Source organism: Rana temporaria, chromosome 5 (assembly GCF_905171775.1).
Source record: "Rana temporaria chromosome 5, aRanTem1.1, whole genome shotgun sequence".
Taxonomy (NCBI): Eukaryota; Metazoa; Chordata; class Amphibia; order Anura; family Ranidae; genus Rana; species Rana temporaria.
The window spans coordinates 171,967,476-171,991,071 of record NC_053493.1 but is presented as its reverse complement, the minus strand read 5'-3'; the positions used below and the strand labels follow the sequence as shown (position 1 = coordinate 171,991,071).

General features: G+C 43.8%; 1 protein-coding gene across 1 annotated transcript in view; it reads left to right on the top strand.

The window, feature by feature from the left end:
• Positions 1-23,596, top strand: part of CTNND2 (catenin delta 2) — a 672,820-nt gene that overhangs the window by 514,502 nt on the left and 134,722 nt on the right. Inside the window, 2 exon segments of the mRNA XM_040353393.1 lie at positions 20,009-20,159; positions 22,983-23,193. Of these exon segments, the coding sequence (XP_040209327.1) occupies positions 20,009-20,159; positions 22,983-23,193 (362 nt within the window).

The following is a 23,596-nucleotide window of genomic DNA, read 5'->3' as shown; positions in this document are numbered from 1 at the left end:
GATGTGGATATTACAGTATGGGGGCGGGAGATGTGGATATTACGGTATGGGGGCAGATGTGGATATTACGGTATGGAGGGGAAGTCATGGATTGTGGAAACCAACTAGTGTCGAGTGATTGTATATAGTGTATACCACATTTACCACTGACTAATGCAGAGTTGCAATGCAAGGAGATCAGCTAAAAGTAGTTGTATCTGTATGTGCGTTAATTAATCGAAATTAGTCGATTAATCGATTAAAAAAGAAAAAACGATTAATCGAACACAAAAATTTTAATCAGTAACAGCCCTACTTTATATATACACATAGCAATAGGGTACAGCGGTACAGTATAAAAAAAATATGTATATATAAGTACAGTGTTAAATACAGTACAGTATTAAAAAAAAATATATATATATATATTTATGGTCGTTACCCTCTGACCGAGAGAGATGTGGATCACATAAACACGCGACAAGATTTACAACATAAATAGACCTGAAGTGTGGCTTGGTGGTCTGGTCAGTATGCCAAGAAAAGGGGGCATACCCAAGGTAAGTAATGGGTAGTTAATTGAAGAAGGATATGCTGAGAAGTGCCCTGAAAAAGGGAAGGGCGGGAGGGTGTCGAATGCGATTGAATGCGCAGACTAACGGACATGAGGTGAGCTGGAAAGAGTCGGCCCAGTGACGTGTAGTACCGCACACTGAACCGACAAAGAGCATGTGTGAGTGGGCTGCTTAAATACCCTCCGGGCTCCTCCCATAAACTCAGGCCACCATACTGGCCTTCTTATATATATATATATATATATATATATATATATATATACACACACATAGCAATAGGGTACAGTGGTACTATATATATATATATATATATATATATATATATATATATATATATATATATATTACAAACCCTCTCTTTGAAGAAACCTAACATTTGATTTTGCCTAATAACTTTTGTTAGCTAGTAAAGAATATCAATCAATTTCAACTCCAATCTCCTTTATCTTGTTGCTGCGCAGCTAGACCGCCCTTACTGAATCCATGCTGGGGCTTGTAGTTCTGAGGGGAGCTGGCCGTGGACCTGCGGGTCCTGCTGGCCATCACCAGCTCCCAGCAGGATCTACAGGCCATGGCCATCTCCCAGCAGGACCCACAGTGTTGAGGCCTAGGCCTACCCCAACTTCTCACAAAGTAGAAATAAAATTGATACTGTGTAATGCTCCTCTTACCTTAACTATGGGTACTGTAGCTGGCTCCCGCATCCTCTGTGGCTGGCTGGCTGGCTCCCTGGTGTGGGTGGCTGGCTGGCATCCTGCTGCGGATGGTCACCGTGGCTGGGTGGCTCCTGTAAGTGGCTGGCTGAATCCCTGCTGTGGGTGGGTCACAGTGGCTGGCTGGTTTCCTGGTGTGGGTGGCTTGTTCCCTGCTATGGGTTAGTGGGTGGCTGGCTGGCATGGTGCACCCCTGCTGTAGGGTGGCTGGCGCCTGGCTCCCTGCTGCAGGTGGATGGCCTGGCTCCCTGCTACAGGTGGATGGCCTGGCTTCCTGCTGTAGCTTAGTGGGTGGGTGGCTGACACGGTGCCCCCTGCTGTGGCGGACAGAGGGGGACGGCAGACAGAGGGGGAAGGGCGGACAGAGGGGGACAGGCGGACAGAGGGGGGGTGGGCCGACAGAGAAACAGGCGCTAACCTTTACTCATATCAGAGGTTCCCCTTGCCTCTTATAAGTTTGGTTGTCCTTCACGGCACTTTTCCAGTTCCACAATATTCATTTTTTCAAATGGTGCCCAAAACTGAGGTTCATATTTCAGATGAGGTCTTACTAATGTTTTGTTCCAGGTGAAAATAATGTCTGTCTCTATCTCAAGTCTATACCTATTTTAATACAAAATCAAAAAAATTGATGCTGTTTGCTTTAGAAACTGCAGCTTGACATTGCTATTATTAAAGCTATGATATACCTGAACAACCAGATCCTTCTCAATCATTGATTCCCCAAGTTGCACTCCCCCTAGAATATATGATGCTTGCATGTTTTTTCCCCACAAACTCTATGTAAAAAGTAGGGGTCAAAACACTTTAAACTATTTTTTAATCACTATTTTCTGAATAAGATCTTTTAACCAGTGCCTGTCCATTTACAGACTCAGGGCCAGATCCACGAAGCGCGCCGTAACTTACAGTGTATTTCCCAGTGCGCATGCTCGAAATTAACCCGCAACAAGCTAATGCTTACGACGTGAACGTCATTCTACGCAATGCCCTATTCGCGAACGACTTACGCAAACGACGTAAAATTTTAAAAATTCGACGTGGGAACGACGTCCATTCTTAACATAGGATACACCTCATATAGCAGGGGTAACTATACGCCGAAAAAAGCCTTACGGAAACTACGTAAAAAAATGCGCCGGCCGGACGTACGTTCGTGGATCGCCATATCTAGCTAATTTGCATACTCGACGCAGAATTCGACGGAAACGCCACCTAGCGGCCAGCGTAAATATGCACCTTAGCCCAGCTTCAGGCGTATCTTGTTTTGTGGATACAAAACAAAGATACGCCGGAGCAAACTAGAAGTTACACGGCGTATCAATAGATACGCCAGCGTAAACGCTTCGTGGATCTGGCCCTGAACTTTCAAAGCCTATAGACCCGAGGTTGGCAACCCTTCTTCGATCGCAATCTACCTGTCAGTCATGGAAAGCCAACAGGTAGATCACGATCAGGGTTGTGCTGGTGCCTCCCTCCAGCCCCCGCCACTTTCCTTAATAGAAGAGCAGCATGAGAGACAAAACATTGCTGGGTGGAGGGTGGAAGCAAGGCAGCTGCTTTGGTTAACTTTTCAAGTTAACCAGCAGGTGATTGATTGCTAGGCAGTCCTCTGGCCAGAGGTAGTGTGCTGCCACCCGCTCTGATCTGGTGTACAGCCAGTGTAAGCGGGGAGAGAGCTACCTATACACGGCTGTGTGTTGTGAAGGGGGCAAATGTCAATAGGGGTCAGAGGGGCACTATAGTGAGGGGAGAGTTGGCAGAGGACACTACTGTGCGTGGGGGTGGGGGTATGCAGAGGACAGCGCTATGTGGGTCGGGCAGAGAATAATACTGTGTGGTGGTGCAGAGAACACTGTTATGGGGGAGCAAAGGACACTACTATGGGGAGGGGGATTGCAAAGGACCCTGCTATGGGGGGAGGGTGGCAGAGGACACTGAATTGGGGGCCAAAGACACTACTGTGGGGGGGTGCAAAGGAGATTACTGTGTGGGAGGGCAGAATACACTACTGTGTGTGTGTGGGGGGGGGGGGGCAAAGGACACTAATGTGGGGCTTTATTTTTTTTAACGGGCGATAGAGACACACCCCAGGCCCCTACCCAAGATCTTTAATTTCCTCCATGTTGTACAGGTAGATCTCATCCTCTGAAAGTTTGCCTTCCCCTGCTATAGACTTCTAAAGCAGATTTGTTTGATAATTTAAAGTGCTACTAAAGTCAATTACATTTTTATTTATTTTTAATAACAAACATGTCATACTCTCACCTGCTCTGTGCATTGGTATTGCAAAGAGCAGCCCTGATCCTCCTCTTCTCGGGTCCCCCGGCCGTAATCCTGGCACCTCTTCTTCAAGCCACTTGCTATGGAGGCGCACAGTGCCTGCTCATGTTTTTGAGCTGTGTGTCTTTGGAGCCACGTTCCAGAGACATACACAGTGGGACTTAGCCCCACCCCCACCCCCACCTACCTTTTCACTGCATTTGAGTGACAGCAGCAGAAGCCAATGGCTCCTGCTGCTTCTCGAGTGCTGTGTGAAGAGGATGAGTAGATGCAGCTGTGCACAGTGCTGGATTTATTCGCTCCTCTCTTCCCCTTCACACAGGGAATCGGGGGGGGGGGGGGGGAGCAGGCAGAAAAATAGAAAACAGGAGCCTAAAGGTGACATCACCACTCTTGGAATTCTCAAAATATGGGCCGGTAGTTATATCCGTTTTGCATGTCACATCGAATTTTAAAGCCAGAAAATGAAACCCCTATGGTGGACTTTTAAGGCACAAATAACTAAAGTAAAGCCTCGTACACACGGGGTTTCACGTGGGGAAAACTGCCATCAGAGCTTTTGGCCGGGAAAACCAGCCATGTTTATCCTCCATCGCAGTTTTCCCAGAAACCAGAACCAGATCTCTTTTTTCCTGCCGGGATTCCCGGCGGTTTTTAACCTGGTAGTTTTCCTATGGGAAATACTGCGATGGAGCATACACACGGCCATGATTCCCGACCAAAGCTCTCATGGCAGTTTTCCTGTCGGGAAACCCGGTCGTGTTTAGGGGGGAAAAGTTACCGAGCAGGTTCTCGGTTTTCCCGGCGGTAAAAAGTCCACTGGGAAACCCGTACATGTGTACGAGGCTTAAGAGTATGCTTAGTTATTTGTGCCTTAAAAGTCCACCATAGGGGTTTTATTTTCTGATTTCTGGAATTCCTAGCCATGGTCTACAGCTCCCTCATTTCCCCTGCAGTCACTGCTCAATTACACAGGGGATCACTTGACTGGACCAGAGCGGGCTAAAAATAAGTGTGCACTATTTTTTACATGGGTTAGGGAGCATGGGTAGCAGTAGGGTACGTATTTAAATATATAGGTGATACTCTAAATATTAGAATATCGTGCAAAAGTTCATTTATTTCACTAATGCAACTTAGAAGGTGAAACGTATGCTGCGTACACACGGTTGTTTTTTGGCATGAAAAAAAAATTTCATTTTTCTGCATGTCCAAAAAACGACGTTTTTCCAACTTCATCATTAAAAATGACGTTGCCCACACACCATCGTTTTTGAAAAATGATGAACAAAGCGTGGTGACGTACAACACGTACACCGGTACTCTAAAGGGGAAGTTCTATTCGCCTTTGGGCTGCTTTTAGCTGATTCTTTGTTAGTAAAAGACGATTCACACTTTTTTGTCTGTTACAGCGTGATGAATGTGCTTACTCCATTATGAATGGTAGTTTTACCAGAACGAGCGCTCCTGTCTCATAACTTGCTTCTGGGCATGCGTGGGTTTAAAACTTCATTTTTGCCCACACACGATAATTTTTTACAACACGAAAAACTACATTTTTAAAAACGACATGAAAAAATGCAGCATGTCCAAATTTTTCTTTCGTCGTTTTTCAGAAGCCGAAAAACGATGTGAAGCCCACACACGATCATTTTAAATGACGTTTTAAAAAATGACATTTTTTTTAATGCAGAAAAACGACCGTGTGTATGCGGCATCATAAATGAGATAGACTCATTACATGCAAAGCAAGATAGTTCAAGCCGTGATTTGTCATAATTGTGATGATTATGGCTTACAGCTCATGAAAACCCCAAATCCACAATCTCAGAAAATTAGAATTTATTTTTTGTTCATGGACGGACACAGCAGCATAATCTTGACATTAGGGTATTAGCCTTCTATCAGGAGAGGACTAGGCAGAAACATGTTAAAGTGTTTAAACAGCATCAAAACTGTACAGTACCGCCTGGGAGGCGGTACCTCTAGGTACAACCCCTTTCCCTGCATTCAGCAGCTCAGTTTTTTTTCTGCCTAGCATAGGAGAAGGACATGGCTCCCTGTGGGCCCATTGGTCCTGGAGTTTTTCTCTTTCGTTCATGGATGGACACAGCCTTAATCTTGACAAAGTGGGTATTAGCCTTCCTTTAGGAGTGACTAGGCAGAAAGTGTTAACAACTTCAAAGCTGAACAGCCCCGCCCAGGGGGCGGTCCTACTGGCTATATCCCCTCAGCCTGCACTAAGCAGCTCCATTTTTTTCTGCCTAGTTAAGGAGAAGACATGGCTCCCTTCGGGCCCATAATCCTGGAGTTTTTTTTTATTCCAGATGGAAATTTTATTAGTTTTTTTTGTTCCTGTGATCTTCGATCAAGTGCCGACTGGGCGACAGGCTGGATCCCAGATCCTTGTAGTCCCCCCAGTTTCGGCTATCGAGCGTGTGCCGACCATAGTTACGCACTGGGACGTCCACGACATTCCCGTCGCTCTACGGGTGGCTGGTGAGCTATATGCTCCAGGGCTTGCATAGGACTGGTCTACAGGGCCAAGTCGCAGTAGCCTGGCCGACAGTCACCTCCGTCACCATGCAGAAGATGGTCTGTCTGGGATGCTTCCAGCACAATCCTCAGGAAAGGTAAGTATAATCCCCTGCTTTGGCAGGAAGACAGAGCTGGGCATTCCTGAAGAGGTGAGTAAAGGGTTCTATTCCTCCCTTTTCCCCTCCCTTTCCTTCCCTCCTCCCTAGGCTCTCTGAGCTAGCTGCTGGGGCGGGGGTTCACCTGGGGAGGGCTTCACCTGGGGGGACCTCTGGAAAAGTTGCAGACCCTTCGGGCTGTGGTGTGGCAGTTGACATCCCAGAAATGGCCGTCACTCCATTTTTGCATGCGAGTCCTGGGCCTCATGGTGGCCTCCTTCGAGGCGGTACCATATGCACAATCTCACACGCGGGTGTTACAGAAGGAAATTCTGTCCAGATGGGACAAGTGTCCATCATCCCTGGATTGTCAAATCCGGGTGAGTCACCTGGTCAGGACCTCCCTAGTTTGGTGGCTGACCTCACCGGCACTTCTGTCAAGGAAGTCGTTCCTTCCTTTTCACTGGATAGGCATCACGACGGACGCCAGCCTTACCGGTTGGGGGGGAGTCTGGGAGGTTCAGTCGACCCAGGGTCGCTGGTCTCCAGAGGATTCCCACTTGCCGATCAATGTCCTGGAACTTCGGGCGAACACGCTGTGCCTCGCCACAGGGTCTCAGAGGCTACAGGGGGGTCCAGTCAGGATAGTGGCATATGTCAACCATCAAGGAGGAACAAGAAGCTTGTCTGCAGCGTCAGAGGTCGCTCACACCCTAAGGTGGGCAGAAAGGAGCGTACTGGCCCTGTCGGCCAAATACATTCCCGGGCGTGGAAAACTGGCAGGCGGACTACCTGAGTCGCCAGATGCTGGACCAAGGAGAATGGTCTCTGCACCCAGTTGTGTTTCAGCTCCTTTGCCCAAGATGGGGCACGCCAGACATAGATCTCCTGGCTTCTCGACTCAATCGGAAGGTGGTGAGGTTTGTGGCCAGGTCCAAAGACCCCTGGGTGGATGCGACAAATGCGTTGGTGGCTCCATGGGGGCAGTATCGGCTACTCTATACATTTCCCCCACTAAAGCTTCTCCCTCGTCTACTTCGCAGGGTGCAGACCTAGGGGATTCCGATGATCCTAATTGCCCCAGATTGGCCTCGGCGTCCCTGGTACGCCGACCTAGTGCATCTGGTGGCGGATGTTCCTTGGCGACTACAAGTGCGAGAGGACCTTCTGTCGCAAGGTCCCTTGTTTCATCCTGCTTTACAGTCGCTGGCTTTACCGGTGTGGCTATTGAAAGCCAGGTGTTAAGGGACCAGGGCCTGTCGGACTCGGTAATTTCTACCATGCTGAGAGCACGGAAGTCATCCTCTCAGAGGATTTATCATTGAACGTGGAGGGCTTACATCTCCATGTGTGAGGAGATGAAGTGGTGTCCGCGTGCATATTCGGTTTCCAGGGTCCTGCTGTTTCTACAGCGTGGAGTGGACCAAAAGCTTGCCTTAAGTACAATTAAGGGGCCGATTTCAGCCTTGGCTGTCTTTTTTCAACGACCCTTGGCGACTCACTCGCTGGTGAGTACGTTTGTGCAGGGGGTTCGACATGTGGCCCCTCCGGTCCATCCACCACTACCTCCGTGGGACTTTAATCTGGTCTTCTCAGTACTTCAGAAACCGCCTTTTGAAAACATTAGAGAGATTCCTTTATTCACGCTGTCTCAGAAGGTTGCTTTTTTGGTGGCTATTACGTTGGTCAGACGGGTTTCTGAGCTGGCAGCCTTGTCTTGAAAGGCGCCCTATCTTATCCTCCACAAGGATAAGGCTGTGCCTTCCTTAATTCCTAAGGTCATATCGGCCTTTCACCTCAATGAGGACATTGTACTTCTGTCTTTGTGTCCTCGACCGTCGCATCCGAAAGAGGCTGCACTACATTCCTTGGACGTTGTCCGAGCTCTGCGGGTGTACCTGTCTGCTACTGCTTCGTTCCAGAGGTCGGACCCACTGTTTGTTTTGGTGGTTGGTCCTAGGAAGGGCCTGGCGGTCCCGTCGGCCACCATCTCTAGGTGGATCAGACAGATCGTGATTCAGGCTTATGCCCTAAAAGGGTGGGCGCCTCCCTTTCCTGTCACAGCGCATTCCACCAGGGCAATAGGTGCCTCTTGGGCTTTCCGACATCAAGCATCTGTTTCCCAGGTGTGTAAGGCGGCGACCTGGTCGTCCGTCCACACTTTCACTAAGTTTTACAAGGTTGATGTAAGTGCATCTTTGGATGCTTGCTTCAGCCGCAAGGTTTTGCAAGTTTAAGGTTGCAACGTTGAGGAGCTCTGGTTGTTTTGTTTTGGGGGTGAAGTTTATTTGTTTGCTGTTCCCATCCTCGTGTTTTGACACTGCTTGGGGACGTCCTTAATGTCAAGATTATGCTGATGTGTCCGTCCATGAACGAAAAAAAAAAAAGGATTTTTGTACTCACCGTAAAATCCTTTTCTCTGAAGTTCATGGATGGACACAGCACCCACCCCCTTCTTTTTGACGAACTGAGCTGCTGAATGCAGGGAGAGGGGTTGTACCCAGAGATACTGCCTCCTAGGCGGTACTGTACAATTTTGATGCTGTTTAAACACTTTAACATGTTTCTGCCTGGTCCTCTCCTGATAGAAGGCTAATACACTAATGTCAAGATTATGCTGCTGTGTCCGTCCATGAACTTCAGAGAAAATTATTTTACGGTGAGTACATAAATCCAGCATGGAGGTGGAGCATAACACTCAGCATCAGCAGCAGTCTTCAAGGGATCGTTTTCAGTCCCCAGAAACCCATGGAGTTGTACGTGGCTGGGAGGAGGTGGCTGTGGTTCATGTGATCCTTAGTGACTCAGAGGATTCTGGATCGAATGCCTCAGCAAACTTACACTGCATGCCCTCCCTGATCCTGCAGAGCCTGCAAAATTACCCTAGGATTCGTGGTATCAAGGAGATGGATCATTACTGGCTGACAATCCTTCTTGATCCACGTTACGGTTGCAGAACTTATTCAGCCTTTGCAGAGGGAGCAGAGGATGAAACATCTTCGGGAGGCCTTGCAGAAGGGTTTGTGCATTGCGTTTCCCGAGCCTGGGAGGTTACATTTTCCTGGTGCTGGACAATGTGTTACAACGTTGAGGCTTCGTTCAGTCACAGGTGAAAAGGTGGCCATCTGACCGATGCCTTCAGACAATTTTTAAGTTCGCAGCCCCAAGGTCTGATTGGTTCCAACAACCATCGCCAGCATCTGAATTACATGGTGCAGGAATACCTAGGGACAAGATCAGACTTGGAGACCTTTCCAACTGAAAATCCACTGGGTTACTGGGTCTTTAGGATGGACCACTGGCCAGAGCTTGCACAATATGCAATTGAGCTACTGGCATGTCCTGCATCCAGCGTTCTTTCTGAATTCACATTCACTGCTGCTGGAGGCTTTGTAACCGATCACAGTGTGTGCCTGTCCACAGACTCTGTTGATCGGCTCACATTCATAAAAATGAATCAGTTTAGGATCACCAGCTACCAAGCACCTGATGCTGATGTAACCAATAGATGTTTCTATGGATGTGGGATCCCTTGAAGACTGCCTATGCTGAGTGACTATCCTATTCCTCCTCTTCATGTTGATAGATTCTAACAAGATTTTTGTTTCAGGGCACCACCACCACTGCCTAAGGCCCAATTTTCCTTCCCATGTTTAACAGGGGCATGTAATTACAATTTTTGCTGCAATATTTCACAGCAGGGCTCGTTTTTGCGCTCAACTAGAGTCTCTGTGAAGGGTTGCAGTGTTGTGGCACCACCACCACTGCCTAAGGCCCAATTTTTCGGCCCCTGTTTAACAGGGGCATGTAATTACAATTCTTGATATAATATTTCACAGTAGGGCCCGTTCCAGCACTCACCAAGAGTAACTGTGAGGGCTTACAATGTTCTGGTACCACCAACACCTAAGGCCCAATTATCTGCAGAGTATATAGGGCAGGCCATATAGTATATACAGGCGGTCCCCTACTTTCAAACATCCAACTTACAAATGACAGGAAGTGAGAGGAAATCTACTCCTAGGAAAATAAATTCTCTCCTGTAAGAGTTAATATGGGAAAAAGGTGTCTCCGCTGATGCTTTATCACCAAACCTTGTTTCCCTAAAAAAAACGAATTTTCAACATCCAATTGTCATTGGGACAGAAAGTGAGGTGGAATCTTTTGAACAGGGGCTCAGACAGCAAAACAAATGTTAGAGGGGAGATAACCCTTCTCTATTTTATCCAAAAAGCTTAAAAATAGATTTTTTGGCTGGAGCTATGCTTAAAATATTTACCTGTTCCAAATTACAAACAGATTCAACGTAAGAACAAACCTACAGGCCCTTGTTTGTAACCTGGCAACTGCCTGTATACTGCTGTTCAGAGTATATAGGGCCTGGGGGGGCCCCACGCCTTTTCTTTTTTTAATTTGGGTGCAGGGTTCCCCTTAATATGCATACAAGACCCAAGGAGCCTGGTAATGGACTGGGGGAGGGGGGTACCCATGCTGTTTTTCTCAATAATTTTCATCTATATTGCCGGGACCTGACATTACATTACAGGCGCAAGCAGTTTTAAATGACTTGTATTCCTTTAGAAATGTTATTTTGTGCAGGGACTGTTCTAAATATTGGAAACACGCGCCACTTTACAGGCATACTATAGACACCCCCAGGTACGATATTTAAAGGAATATTTCACTTTTATTAAATCACTGCTCCCAAAAAAATGCCCATTTTTAAAACTTTTTTTGCATTGATACATGTCCCCTTGGGCATGACCCGGATCCCCAAACACTGTTTATGACAATAACTTGCATATTAGCCATTAAAATTAGCACTTTTGATTTTTCATGTTCGGGTCTTTAACAGTGTTCGAATTTTCGCACAAACTTTCGGTCCGTTCGCATGTACTGCTGCGAACCGAACCAGGGGGTTTTGGCTCATCCTTACCTTTTGAGACTCCATATCCGGACCATGAGTGTCTATGCTGCGATGTTTCCACACTCCTCTGCCTTGGAAGAGCGGAACTCCAACATCGATGGCGGGATACTGGCATATCTAGTCCTGTAACTTGGAAATATGATGTTATGATTGTACCAATTGGATTGGACCACGACACAGCACTTTTCAGCATGGTGAAGAAAAGTTCAGGAGAGTCTTATTCATTGCACATTTGTCCCAAGAAATTACTTGGTTGTCGTTATTTCTTCAGGTGGTGGTCGTGCATGAATACAAAATAGAAGCAGAATGTTAGTGTACAATTATTGGAGGAATGTCAGACAGAAGCAGCGGGTTGGCCATTAAGGCTAAATTCTTATAAGGGGTGTAATGTGGACGAGTATAGTGGGATCCCCACAAGGTACAGAGTCCGAGCAACAGCCAGTATCATCCATGGCCCTTGATGGTAGGGATAGTCAACCCTGTCTGCTATTGCCAGGTCCCTGGGCTCAGGTTAAAGCAGTAGGCAGACTTACATTTGGGAGGTAGAATTACATTAAGACATAAGACCTGGATGTCCAGAGAAACTTTGTGAAATATGGTACTTGTATGTTTCAGGAAACCATAATATAGGACCCACTGGACTCTTAAAAACTGAGTCAGGCAGAAACGGCAAAGCCTTACAAAAAAAAAACATTCAGGTTTAATGCTGCTTTGCCCCAGACTGTTTATCACACACATTTCACGTTATGTCAAAGAGCATTGAATCTTCATTCATAAAAACAAGTGAGTGAGTGAGTGAGAAACTTATATAGTGCAACACATGCGAAATGAGTCGCCTATGGGCGCTTAGTAGCATTCTCTGAGTGAGCTTTTTTTGCCCTCAGAAGAGATGGGTTTTGATCCTTCTTCTGAAGGCCAAGTGGTTCACCTCCGATCGGATGCTGGTTGGTAGAGCGTTCCATAGTCTCGGTCCTTGGACTGCAAATCTTCGTTCTCCTTTGGACTTGTATCTAGCTTTGGGTATCTGGAGTAGATTTTGGTTGGTGGATCACAGAACGCGATTGGGGTTGTGAGTTTTTAGTTTTTCGCATAAATATTGGGGGGCATTTCCTTGAATACACTTATGCGTTAGACATAGAGCCTTGAAAGTGATTCTGTCTTTTACTGGCAACCAATGAAGGGATCTCAGTGAAGGTGAGATTGATTCCCATGGTTTTTTTCCCGTCACAAGTCGAGCGGCCGTATTATGAACGACTTGCAAACGAGAGATTTGATATTTAGGGAGTCCAAGATAGAGGGCATTTGCATAGTCAAGTCTGGAGTTAATAATTGTTCCCACCACGACTGCTATGTCTTCTTTTGCGATAAAGGGGGTGAGTCTGCATAGTAGGCGCAGCAGATGGTGCGATCCGCTGACTACTGACCCTATTTGTGCATCCATTGTCATGTAGGTGTCGAAAATGACTCTTGACTTGGTGCTAGGGGTGATGATTTTACCCAGAATGGGCGGGGGTGTCCATGTTGCTGCGGGATGATTCTTTCGATTGGAGTGAAACAGAAGAAGTTCTGTTTTTGAGCCGTTGAGTTTAAGATAACTCTTTGTCACCCAATTTTCTATCAGAGTAAGGCATTTCTCTGGTCCAACATAATGATCCTTTTTGTTGCAGATGCGAAAATACAGTTGTGTGTCATCTGCATACGAATGGTAAAGTAACTTCTGGTTACTAATAATTTCAAAAAGAGGGCGGAGATAAATATTGAACAGAACAGGCGACAAAGGGGATCCCTGGGGTACACCGCATGACACCATGCGTTTTTCAGAAATGAACGGCCCCAATTTCACTATTTGTGATCGGTTTTCCAAGAAGGAGGAGAACCAAGATAAATCACATTCCGTGACTCTGGCTACTTCAGCGAGCCGAGTCAGTAATAATTTGTGGTCTACCATGTCAAAAGCTGCGCTTAGGTCCAACAGAACCAGAAGACAAGATTCTCCTATGTCTGCTGCCTCAAGAGCGCTATCCCATATTTTGAGGAGTGCTGTTTCTGTCCCATGACCAGGGCGGAAACCCGATTGGAATGGATCGAGTAATTTGTGGGTGTCTAAATGGTGTTGTAGCTGTTGTACAACTTCTTTCTCCATTACCTTGGAGAAGACATTTAGGCCTGTTATGGGTCGACGGTGGTTTGGGTCTTTGGGGTCGAGGGTGTTTTTTTTTAGGATTGGTTTGATTATACCTTGTTTCAGCAGGGTTGGCACGATGCCCTCCTTGAATGACTGGTTTATGAGCTGCGTGATAGCTGGTGCTAAAATATTGGCACATTCTTTCAGCAGTTTAGTGGGGATGATATCATTGGGTGCTGTGCTATTTCTCAGAGTACCAATGATATTTTATGTGGGTATTAGGTTTGTGATTTAGGGGGGGGGGGTCGATGAAGGTACTATTTTGCTGAATACTTTCACAGATTTTTTCAATTTTGTTAATGAAATAATCCGATAATTGAATTTGTTGCAAAATTCTTGTGAATCAGAATTCGGGGCCTCTAAACAGACTGGGTTCATGGTCTGGGTGACTAGATTGAAAAGTTTGCGGGGCGAGCATTGGCGATGATATTGGAAAAAATATTTTTTTTTGGGCTAGAAAGATTTCTTTTTGGTATTTCTTAGTTATTATCTTATAAATGGTGTGGTTTTCCTCTGAAAAGCTTCTTTTCCAAGATGCTTCCGCTCTTCTGCGCTCTTGCTTTAGCAACAACAGCTGGTCGTTAAACCAGCTGGAGTTGTTTTTGCGGATGCATGTTTTGCGTTTTGGCGCTACTAAGTCCGCTGACTGTAGTAGCGCCTTGTTGATGGCGTAAAGTGTTTCTGTGGCTGTTTGATGTTGTTGGATTGTTTTTATTTTGTTCCCTAATGTAGTTTTGAAGAGTTCCGAGTGGAGCTTCTTCTGAGATCTAGTCCAGTGTGTTGACATCGGTTTTATCGTTTTTTTTGAGGGGGCATTTGTAGTAATTCTGAATTTAATTGCATGGTGATCTGTCCATGGTTGCAGGTCATTTTCTAGACTATTAATTTCCAAATCTTGTCTGAAAATGAGATCGAGCGTGTGACCTGAAGCATGTGTGGGCCCACATACTAGTTGCTGCAGACCTAATCTTTCCAAATGGTCATTGCAGGCGTCGGCGACGGGGTCCTGTGAGGAGTTGGCCCAGAGGTTGAAATCCCCGAGCAGCAGGAAATGTTTAATGTTTAGGGTATAGGTGGAGATAAATTCTGTCAGTGACGTGGGAAGGTGCGTTTTTGAGCCAGATGGTCTATAGCAGGGTAGTATGTAAATGGTGTCCTGGGGATTTGTTTGCAGTTGCAGAGTGAGGGTTTCCATGAATGGAAGTGAGTTCTGATGGTCTGGTTTGGTGATCGAGAGGTGAGTCTTGTGGATCACCGCCAGGCCTCCAACTCTTTGCCCCAATCTGTTTTATTTGCCCCAATCCTCTCCCATGTTAGTGATCAACAGGTGAACAGGATCACTGTCACAAAAAATTTACAAGTCGGGTACAAAAAAATATTAAAAAGGAGAGAATAAAACAATGGTTGCCAAAAACGTTTAGACTTTAGTCAAACCCGACTGCACTATATTTAGTCCAATTTTTTTTTAGAGGCTTTTCCCCAAAACAACAAAAATAAAAATATAGTTCTAGGGTCCGCTCTTAAATGCACACAATCCCCTACATTGCTCTCTTAATAGTTACCCCCATCAGGACAGCAAGAGGGTGGAGTTTACTAAAGCTGTGGCCCTCGGACGGTGAATAAACTTTTCCCATTAAGAAACCTTAGTTTTAGATATTTGGATTAACCTCTTTCGATCTTGAGATATCACCCAAATCATCCACTTTCCTTTTCCTAAGACATCCTAATTTTCAGCTCCCTTGTTCAACCCTCCCATGCTCAACCTCAGGACTGCTCCACCCCAATATGTCCAGACAGGCCCTACCCTTTTCACACCTAGGTGATCCTTAAAAAGCTTTGATTCTGGGAAGCCTAACCCTCATAAAATGTTACCTCAGCCAGCTCCATCTCAGATGATTCCCATCAGCTATTACTTTTTGTGTCGCCCCCTCCCCTTAGATTATAAACCCCTAGAACAGGGCCTTTCTATTCAAGCCCTGCACAAACTGTTGGCACTATTTAAATTCTGTTGCCCAAAGTCTAACTACCCAACTTTTAACTCCTACCCGAATCTGGAAGCTTCAGTAGGTGTAAGGATGTGTCATGTTTGCTATAAAACCTCTTCTTCAGGGGTAATCGGGGTTCAACCTAGTGTTCCTGCTATATCCATGCAAAGGGCAAGAGATGTACAATAGACTCCCCTGTACCTCACAATCCCCCTGTAATTCACATTTTACTGGGGTATCAGACTTGTGTTGTGGCTCTCCCTTTTTGTCAGCCACTGAAAGGTGACAGTTCATGTCAGCCCCTGAGCACTATGCTAGGCAACTGCATAAGACCCAAGTCCTGACAATTGCTCCTTGTCTCTCTGATCATCCCAATTTTGTTTCTTTGTTTGGAATGATTTCTCCTTAAATCCCATAGTAAAAACATACATTTCCTCCGTTTTATTGGCTGACTCAAGCATCCATATGCTCCAAGTATCTTTTTTCATATGGCCGTGTCATCTTTTTATGGTGAGCACGGTACATATCTTCCCATACTTTAAGTTTAAATGTACCTTTCTTAGAAAATCTTGTTCCTGTCCAACTTTCCCAATCAAGAATATATTTTAGCACCCAGGGCCCATATTTATCTATCATCTCTTCCCTTGGGGTCATTTGGTAGGGTTTACCCCATTCAGACCCCCTAGAATAGCGATTCTATTACCCATCCTTATGGACACTTGGACCCTGACCTGATTTCCCAACCTTTTATAGGTTTCTCCTCCAGAGGTAGCTACTCTCTGGACGGTGATTGGGTTGACAGGTACCACCCCTGTCTCCGTTGTTGTTTTCCACTACTTGTCAGAGCAATGTTTTCCCCTGCTCCTTGGAGATTTTTCCAAACTCTTTAGTTCAATCTCCCCTGTGGACTTTTCCAAAGTATGCTAACAAATGGCCTAAAGCAGGGCTATTACTTTTGTTATCTCAAGAATGATTAGAAAATTTGGATAATCACGAAAAAATATATGCATGCTTGGAGTATAGAAGGCAGTCAACTGAGGCATACTTATTTTCAATATGATTTGTATCAGTTACAGTATAGCCAGCATTTCTAGGTCTAATTGTAACGTTTACAATCCCGTTAGTAATTGCAAAGAAGAAAGATTCATACCCAAGATCATTCAGTGTGATTTAGTCTCCATCTCCACAAAGTCGCATTACAAGTCACAGTTCATTGATTTTAATAGCACTCATTCCAATTTATGCTACTCAAAGCTGCAGCGACTCTGAAAAGGTACTGTAACGGAATGGCCCGTGATACCCAGAGACTTTTGAAGGATGCGGGGTACTCCTGTGCCAGCTTCACTAATGACTCTTGGGTCTAGGGTCATCCTATGTCCAATATGGGCATAGGATGACTGAGAAATGATATCATGAATTACATGAGATGGGACAATAATGATAATTCATGTATTGCAGGATATCTTGAAATATTATAATTTGTTAATTCTGACCCCAACAGGTCAATAGGAGAGTGACTCATTCAATGTGGTACATAGACTGTTGAGGTGCTAATTAAGTCGACCTGGCTGTAGTGATAAAAGCTTGCTGTGATTGCATTCTATTGTCTATTGTGCTAATTAAGTCTGCCTCTCAAGAACCTTTCATTGTGTGAAGTTCTATTGATGATAATATGTGTTGTGACTTAGCACCCTCTAAAGGTCAGACGTCTGACTTACGTCTACAAAGGAATGTGTATTGTGTAGCAGGTGAGAATAACTTATCGCAGAGTCAGCACGTCTGGGTAATGACTAGTAATTAACTCATGTGGATTATCTGAATGTCATTATCTAAAGGAATGTGTATTGAAGTTCATTGTGTCATGTTGTGGGTGGAGTTGAGTCATTGTCCATATTTGGTTGCTAACTGTATAAGAAGAGCTGAGTTTACCATTAAAGTATTCATTCGTTTGGAACCAGAGAACAGAGCTTGTGTCTCGTTATTCTGGGAAAATCCATATGGATCGTGGAGTGTCGGATAAGCTGTCTTGGGTTGGTGGAATGGAATATCGTAAACGGTGTTAACCCCTGACCGTTACAGGTACCTGCACTACTCTGATGCAACTCAGGATGCGACTCCGACCCAGAGTGTAAATTTGGATCAAAGTCGCATTCAAAGCCACACCACAGTCACACTCAATCACACTCTGAATCGCTCGACCTTGGAGTTGCACCGGTGGAAACGTAGCCCTATGCCCACAGATGCGTTGCAGTCACAAACATTGGCCTAATCTCATGCAAATGGTCAACTCAAATTGCTTTTTGGCAGATCCTTTTCCACTGCCTTCAAGATTCCTAATGGAGTCCCTATTATTTGCACTTACAATTTCATTTTATATATACACTTATTCAAAAAACAGTCTCATCAAAGTATTAGTATAGACCAAAGGTAAAAAGAAAAGTTCTGAGAAGTTTGTTAGTCTGGGTATTCAGATAGGAGACAGGTGAAAACAAAAGACATAAAAAAATGCTTAGCGATTCTGGCGTTAAGACTGTATAAACCAGCTCTGTCTTCCATACAAGAAATAACATTCACCCAAATGTTAAACTTCCTCACACAAGGGGCACCATCTGTAATGGCGATTTTTACCTACCTCACTTATATGCTTAAGAATACATCAAATAAGTGAGCACAACCCTGTCTATATAAGAATCAACCAATGCGGTTGCAGCTATAACCAATTAAATTAAGAATGAATGTTAACTGTGCGAAAAGAGTAACAATCAAATTTATTTATACAGAAAAGAAACATTAGAATAATCAAATATTGCACAAATATAACGTAGATGATACAACCTTAAAACAAAGATGTTACCAATGATACAAAGTTATGTAATTAGGAATATTGCTATAATGGACCTACAAATGCATTAAGGCAAATCCTCGGCCAGACAAAGTTAGAGAAAATAAAAGAGAAATAAGGTAATATAGACAAGTTACACAGACAGTTCTTATGTGACCATGCTTTGTCCAGACCAGGAGGCTAAAGCCTCATACACACGATCAGTCCATCCGATGAGAACGGTCTGAAGGACCGTTCTCATCGGTTAACCGATGAAGCTGACTGATGGTTCGTCACGCCCACACACCATCGGTTAAATAACCGATCGTGTCAGAATGCGGTGACGTAAAACACAACGACGTACTGAAAAAAATTAAGTTCAATGCTTCCAAGCATGCGTCGACTTGATTCTGAGCATGTGTGGATTTTTAACCGATGGTCGTGCCTACTAACGATCGGTTTTGACCTATCGGTTAGGAATCCATCGGTTGAATTTGATCCTAGCATAACCAGTTCCGAAATTAGCATGTCAAAGACCCATGATAAGATGGGGACACAAAGTCTGATATGGCTACCCCTTTAAACTTAGTTATCAAATAGCTTTTTAGAAACAGGAAACAATAAGTCTTGTAAGCCGGGCCCATATGTCATCATGATATCACACAACATATGATGTACATCATCCTCCTGTAAAAAAATATATATACACATACGCATTTAATGGGGCTTGGTACTTTAATTAGAAAGTCCTCACAATGGTTCCCTTGAAACCCCTTCTTGATATAAATATAAAGCTCAATATTTTCCACATCACTATGTATTGAGATATCTGCCTAAGGCAAAAAATATATATTTTTGGATTTAGAAGAATAGTGTGGGTTTTATTCAGTCTCCAACAGTGCTATTCCAGCAAGATTAAGATTTTAGTCTAATCTTTTGTTTTGCAAGGATCTATGACTAGCTGAATGCCAGCATGTTCCTACTGTCATACTTGTTTCTTCATAACACAGTATACTTGAGGAAAATAAAATTGTTAACCAATTTATCACTCATACTTTAAAGTGGACCTATACTTAGATCATAACTTAAAACCCACAACCTTCCTGATGGATACATAGAGAGTGTAAGGCCGCGTACACACGGTCGTTCCAAACCGATGAGAATGGTCCGACGGGCCATTTCCATCGGTTCACCGCTGAAGTGGTCTGATGTGCGTACACACCATCGTTCCAAAAACCGATCGGGTCAGAACGCGGTGACGTCAAACACACGACGCGCTGAATAAAATGAAGTTCAATGCTTCCAAGCATGCGTCGACTTGATTCTGAGCATGCGCGGGTTTTGAACCGATGCTTTCTGTACTAACCATCGGTTTAGACCGATCGGGCAGCGGGCCATCGGTTCGATTTTGAAGCATGTTTTAAAATTTTGGACCGAAGGACAACAGACCGATGGGCTATACACACGGTCGGTTTGGACCGATAAAAAACTGAACCTCAGTCCATGCTCATCGGTTTTGTCCGACCGTGTGTACGCCGCCTAAGGAGTAAAATAATTATTTGATCATGTGATCCCTGTTGAAATAGATTATTAGCATTTAAATTGTCTGATCTGTCATTTAGCAGAGATTATGTATTATGATTATGATTGTAACTAAATGCCCACACCCCTTGTCATGTGATAAGCATTTAGGGGAGTTTGGAGCATATTTTTTTGGAGAGTTACATAATTCAAACTTTTGATTACACTTTATCTATCACAGCAAGATTAATAATATAACTTTACTGGGTAACTGTACTATTAGATTCAATTCTTTACTTGGCTGCAAATCATTTGTACATGTTATGTGTATTAAAATAATCAATATCATATAAATGGAGCAGTTACCTTTAAATTGTCTTTTTCAGTGGTCTATATATATTCGTGCTGCTGTTCGGAAAGAAAAAGGACTGCCAATTTTGGTGGAGCTCCTTCGAATAGACAATGACAGAGTGGTGTGTGCTGTTGCTACAGCTTTACGGAATATGGCCTTAGATGTTAGAAATAAAGAACTAATAGGTAAGTCTATTGTGTTTTTTTACTAAATGTGACATCAATTGCTGCATATTTTAATCACTTAAACATATCAATATACTTTTAATTAAGACCATAGAAAAGAAAAGCTTTCGGTGAGTATAAACTTTGAGATCTAATGTAGATATGCATTCTTAATTCTTTAGAGAGAACAAAGAGCAAAATTCAAATGCATAACACAGTAACCCTTATTACCCATAGCAATTATATTTTCTTTTCTCTTTATTGTTCATTGAGAAACACAGGACAGTGGTAATTATTGTAAATGTGGGTTACACTGCTGCTTTCAGGAGGTTTGGACAGTGGCAAAACATTACGCCAACCCTGTATATTCCCACCTTCATCCTCAGACATTTTGTTAGTGTTCAGTTGGATGCCTTTTCTTCAGCTCTGCGCTAGGTTTATTTTTTATTGTGATTTCTCTCTTCTATCAAGATTCTTATTAAACCATGGATGTTTTTCTTTGTTAAATTTAAGCCATATATTACATAAACCACTTAAGCTTGTTTCTCCACTGCAGCTATCTGGAGTGGTGTATTCTCAGCAACAGCTTTGAAGGCCATGTCTGGACCCCTGGCTCTGCTTTGAGTTTCCCGGACCTTAGTGTGCTGTTAACTGCAGAGTGCTCTCCAGGTCTAGAGCCATGGTATAGATGTGGTATAGGTGCCATGCAATCTCTGAAGACTCACTCTGTGAGTAAGCCCACACGTGTGGTGAAGGTACCTCAGGATGTGACCTTAGGATGTTAGGCTCTGCATTGTGGTCTTCTGCAGACCTGTGTGTACTGTGCACAAAGTGTTTTTGCCAAATCCAGAGCCTTAATACAGTCTCTATTGCTGCTATTTTTCTCCTGGGCACTTTGTTTCCATTTTCAAACAAATTAGTTGTGGTTATTCTGACATTTTTGAGTCCTCTCAAGTTCATGTAATATTTGAGCCCTGGCCAAAGGGAATACTTCTGACCACCCAAACATGGAAGCGTTGTATTATCCTGCTTAACAAACATCAATATTCAAAGTTTTATGACTTTTGATTCATTGGTTTGGTGCCCTCTTTAAACTTTGTACACCTGCAGGGACTGAGTCCCTGATAATTCACTGAATATGCTTATGGACATGGCAAACATTGACTTGGTATACTATTTAGACTATTAGACTCTTCTGTACTATGTCAGTGACCCCCAGAGCATGTTTCCTTTGAATCCACAGCAGTGGCACACCTGCTTGTTTACCCCAGTCTCTGTTGTCTCACTTGGTGAATAATATGGTAAGACTGCAGCATATGGATATTTTTTTCAGTGTATTTTTGGAAACCATAAGCGCACCTCACTTATTTGATAATTTATGGGTTAATATGGTTTGTGTAATTCAACCAGTGCCATGCTATGTGAGTGATAATAAATGCATACAAAAATAAGTGACAATGGTCAGTCCATGAGAGTGTCCATATAAAAATAAATGTGATGAATTTGTTGCAATTGAGTCCGAAGATGATGGACAACCATGCACCCAAGTGCACCTTGCACTGTGATAATACAAGATGTGCCCTTACCGGATGCCTAGACTCCACATTATAGGAGCCTAGTCTGACATGGATTCACACATCATGAAGGATCCATCCACTGGGTATGTGAATGTTATATGAAAAGGGGAGAAAGTTGTCATGGTGATTTTATTGAAAAAATGCTTTAAAAGTTTTTATAAAGTGCAATAAATGAATAAAAGTTCCTACATAACAATCTGCAGATCTGTATCAAAGTAGCATGGTGTAGTTGGACATTCAGATACACCACGTTACTTTGATCCAGATCTGCAGATTTTTATGTAGGAACTTTTATTCATCTATTGCACTGTATTGGACCTGTGAAAACTTTTAAAGCATTTTTTCAATAAACCCACCACGGCGTCCAGCTGCGTTTACGTCTGCGAAAACGCAGATGCCATGCTTCTGGCGCCTAAACGTGGTGCCGATGTGTAGGTGTCCCCATCCACCAAAAAGCAGATGGGCTTTATTTAAGGAAGTCCCCCTTGCTCAATTCCTTTACTTATACGAGGACTTTGTAGTAAGTTACTGTATTCTGTTCCAGTGAGGCAAGTCTCTCGTTTTTCTAAATATGGAAATTCACCTCTGACCACTAACAAGGGCTTTTCTGATGTGCAGGCTCAGATTCCCTAAAGCCAACATTGGGCTTTCATCCCAGATGGGGGATTGTTACCAAGGATGTGAGCCTTTCCATTTGTGGTGGAGTTCTGGGCACCCTATCAGTCAGTGCAAGGTCATTGGTCCCCACGGGAGTCCAACATTTTGATCATTCTTCTAAAGATTCGGAGAATACAGCTGTCCCTAATGGACTACCATTGTGGGAAGATATTTAGTGCAAGTACAGTCCAAACGTGCTATGGTTGTGACATACGTGAACCATCATGGGGCACTAAAAGTCCAGCTGCATCCAGTTGGGTGGAACACATTCTAAGATGGGTGGAACAGCGCCTGGCCATTTCTGCAGTGCATGGTTGTGTTTTGGGTGAGGATGTTACTTTCCCCTATTTTTTCTACCTTTCTATGCTTTTCTACAGCTGAGCTATACAGCACATATAGGGGTATTAAAGGGCGCTGGCCCCTTTTTGGCTTTGAAAAATGTCCAGTCCTCCAGTAAGTGGCAGTATGCTCATGAAATGAAAGAGTTTAGCATCCTTTTATGAAGATTCAAGAAAAGCATTTTTATGGTGTGTACAAAAAAAAAAATCTAATAATGTCATGTGTTTAAAATTGTACTTTTAAAATATTGTTTTCTTTATCTCTAACTTAGGCAAATATGCCATGAGAGACCTGGTTCACCGTCTTCCTGGGGGGAACAACTGCAACACCATTTCTAGCAAGGCTATGTCTGATGACACTGTCACTGCTATATGCTGCACCCTACACGAAGTTATAACTAAAAATATGGAAAATGCCAAAGCCTTACGAGATGCAGGAGGCATTGAAAAGCTTGTTGGAATTTCGAAGAGCAAAGGAGACAAGTATGCTAAATTGTGCTTTAACAGTTTATTTTCTATACAGTACTTTGATGATCAAAAATCTTTGGTGGGTTTTGTATAAAAGACATGTAAATTCTTGGTTGGTATATAATGGGGTTGATTTACTAAAGACAAATAGACTGTTCACCTTGCAAGTGCAGTTGTACTCTGCAAGGGAGAAAAGTGTTACTGCGCTGATCTAATTATCCAGAGGTATTAAATCTCTGGGAGTATGGACATAAGTGAAATATCAGGGCCACAATGTACCCAATTTAAAATGTGAATAACCTGGATACAAACAATATATAAAAAAATATAAGAAATATATGAATCATACAAATGTGACACAGTGATTTCAAACTTGAATCGTATATCTAGATCAGTATGTCAGCATACAATCCATATG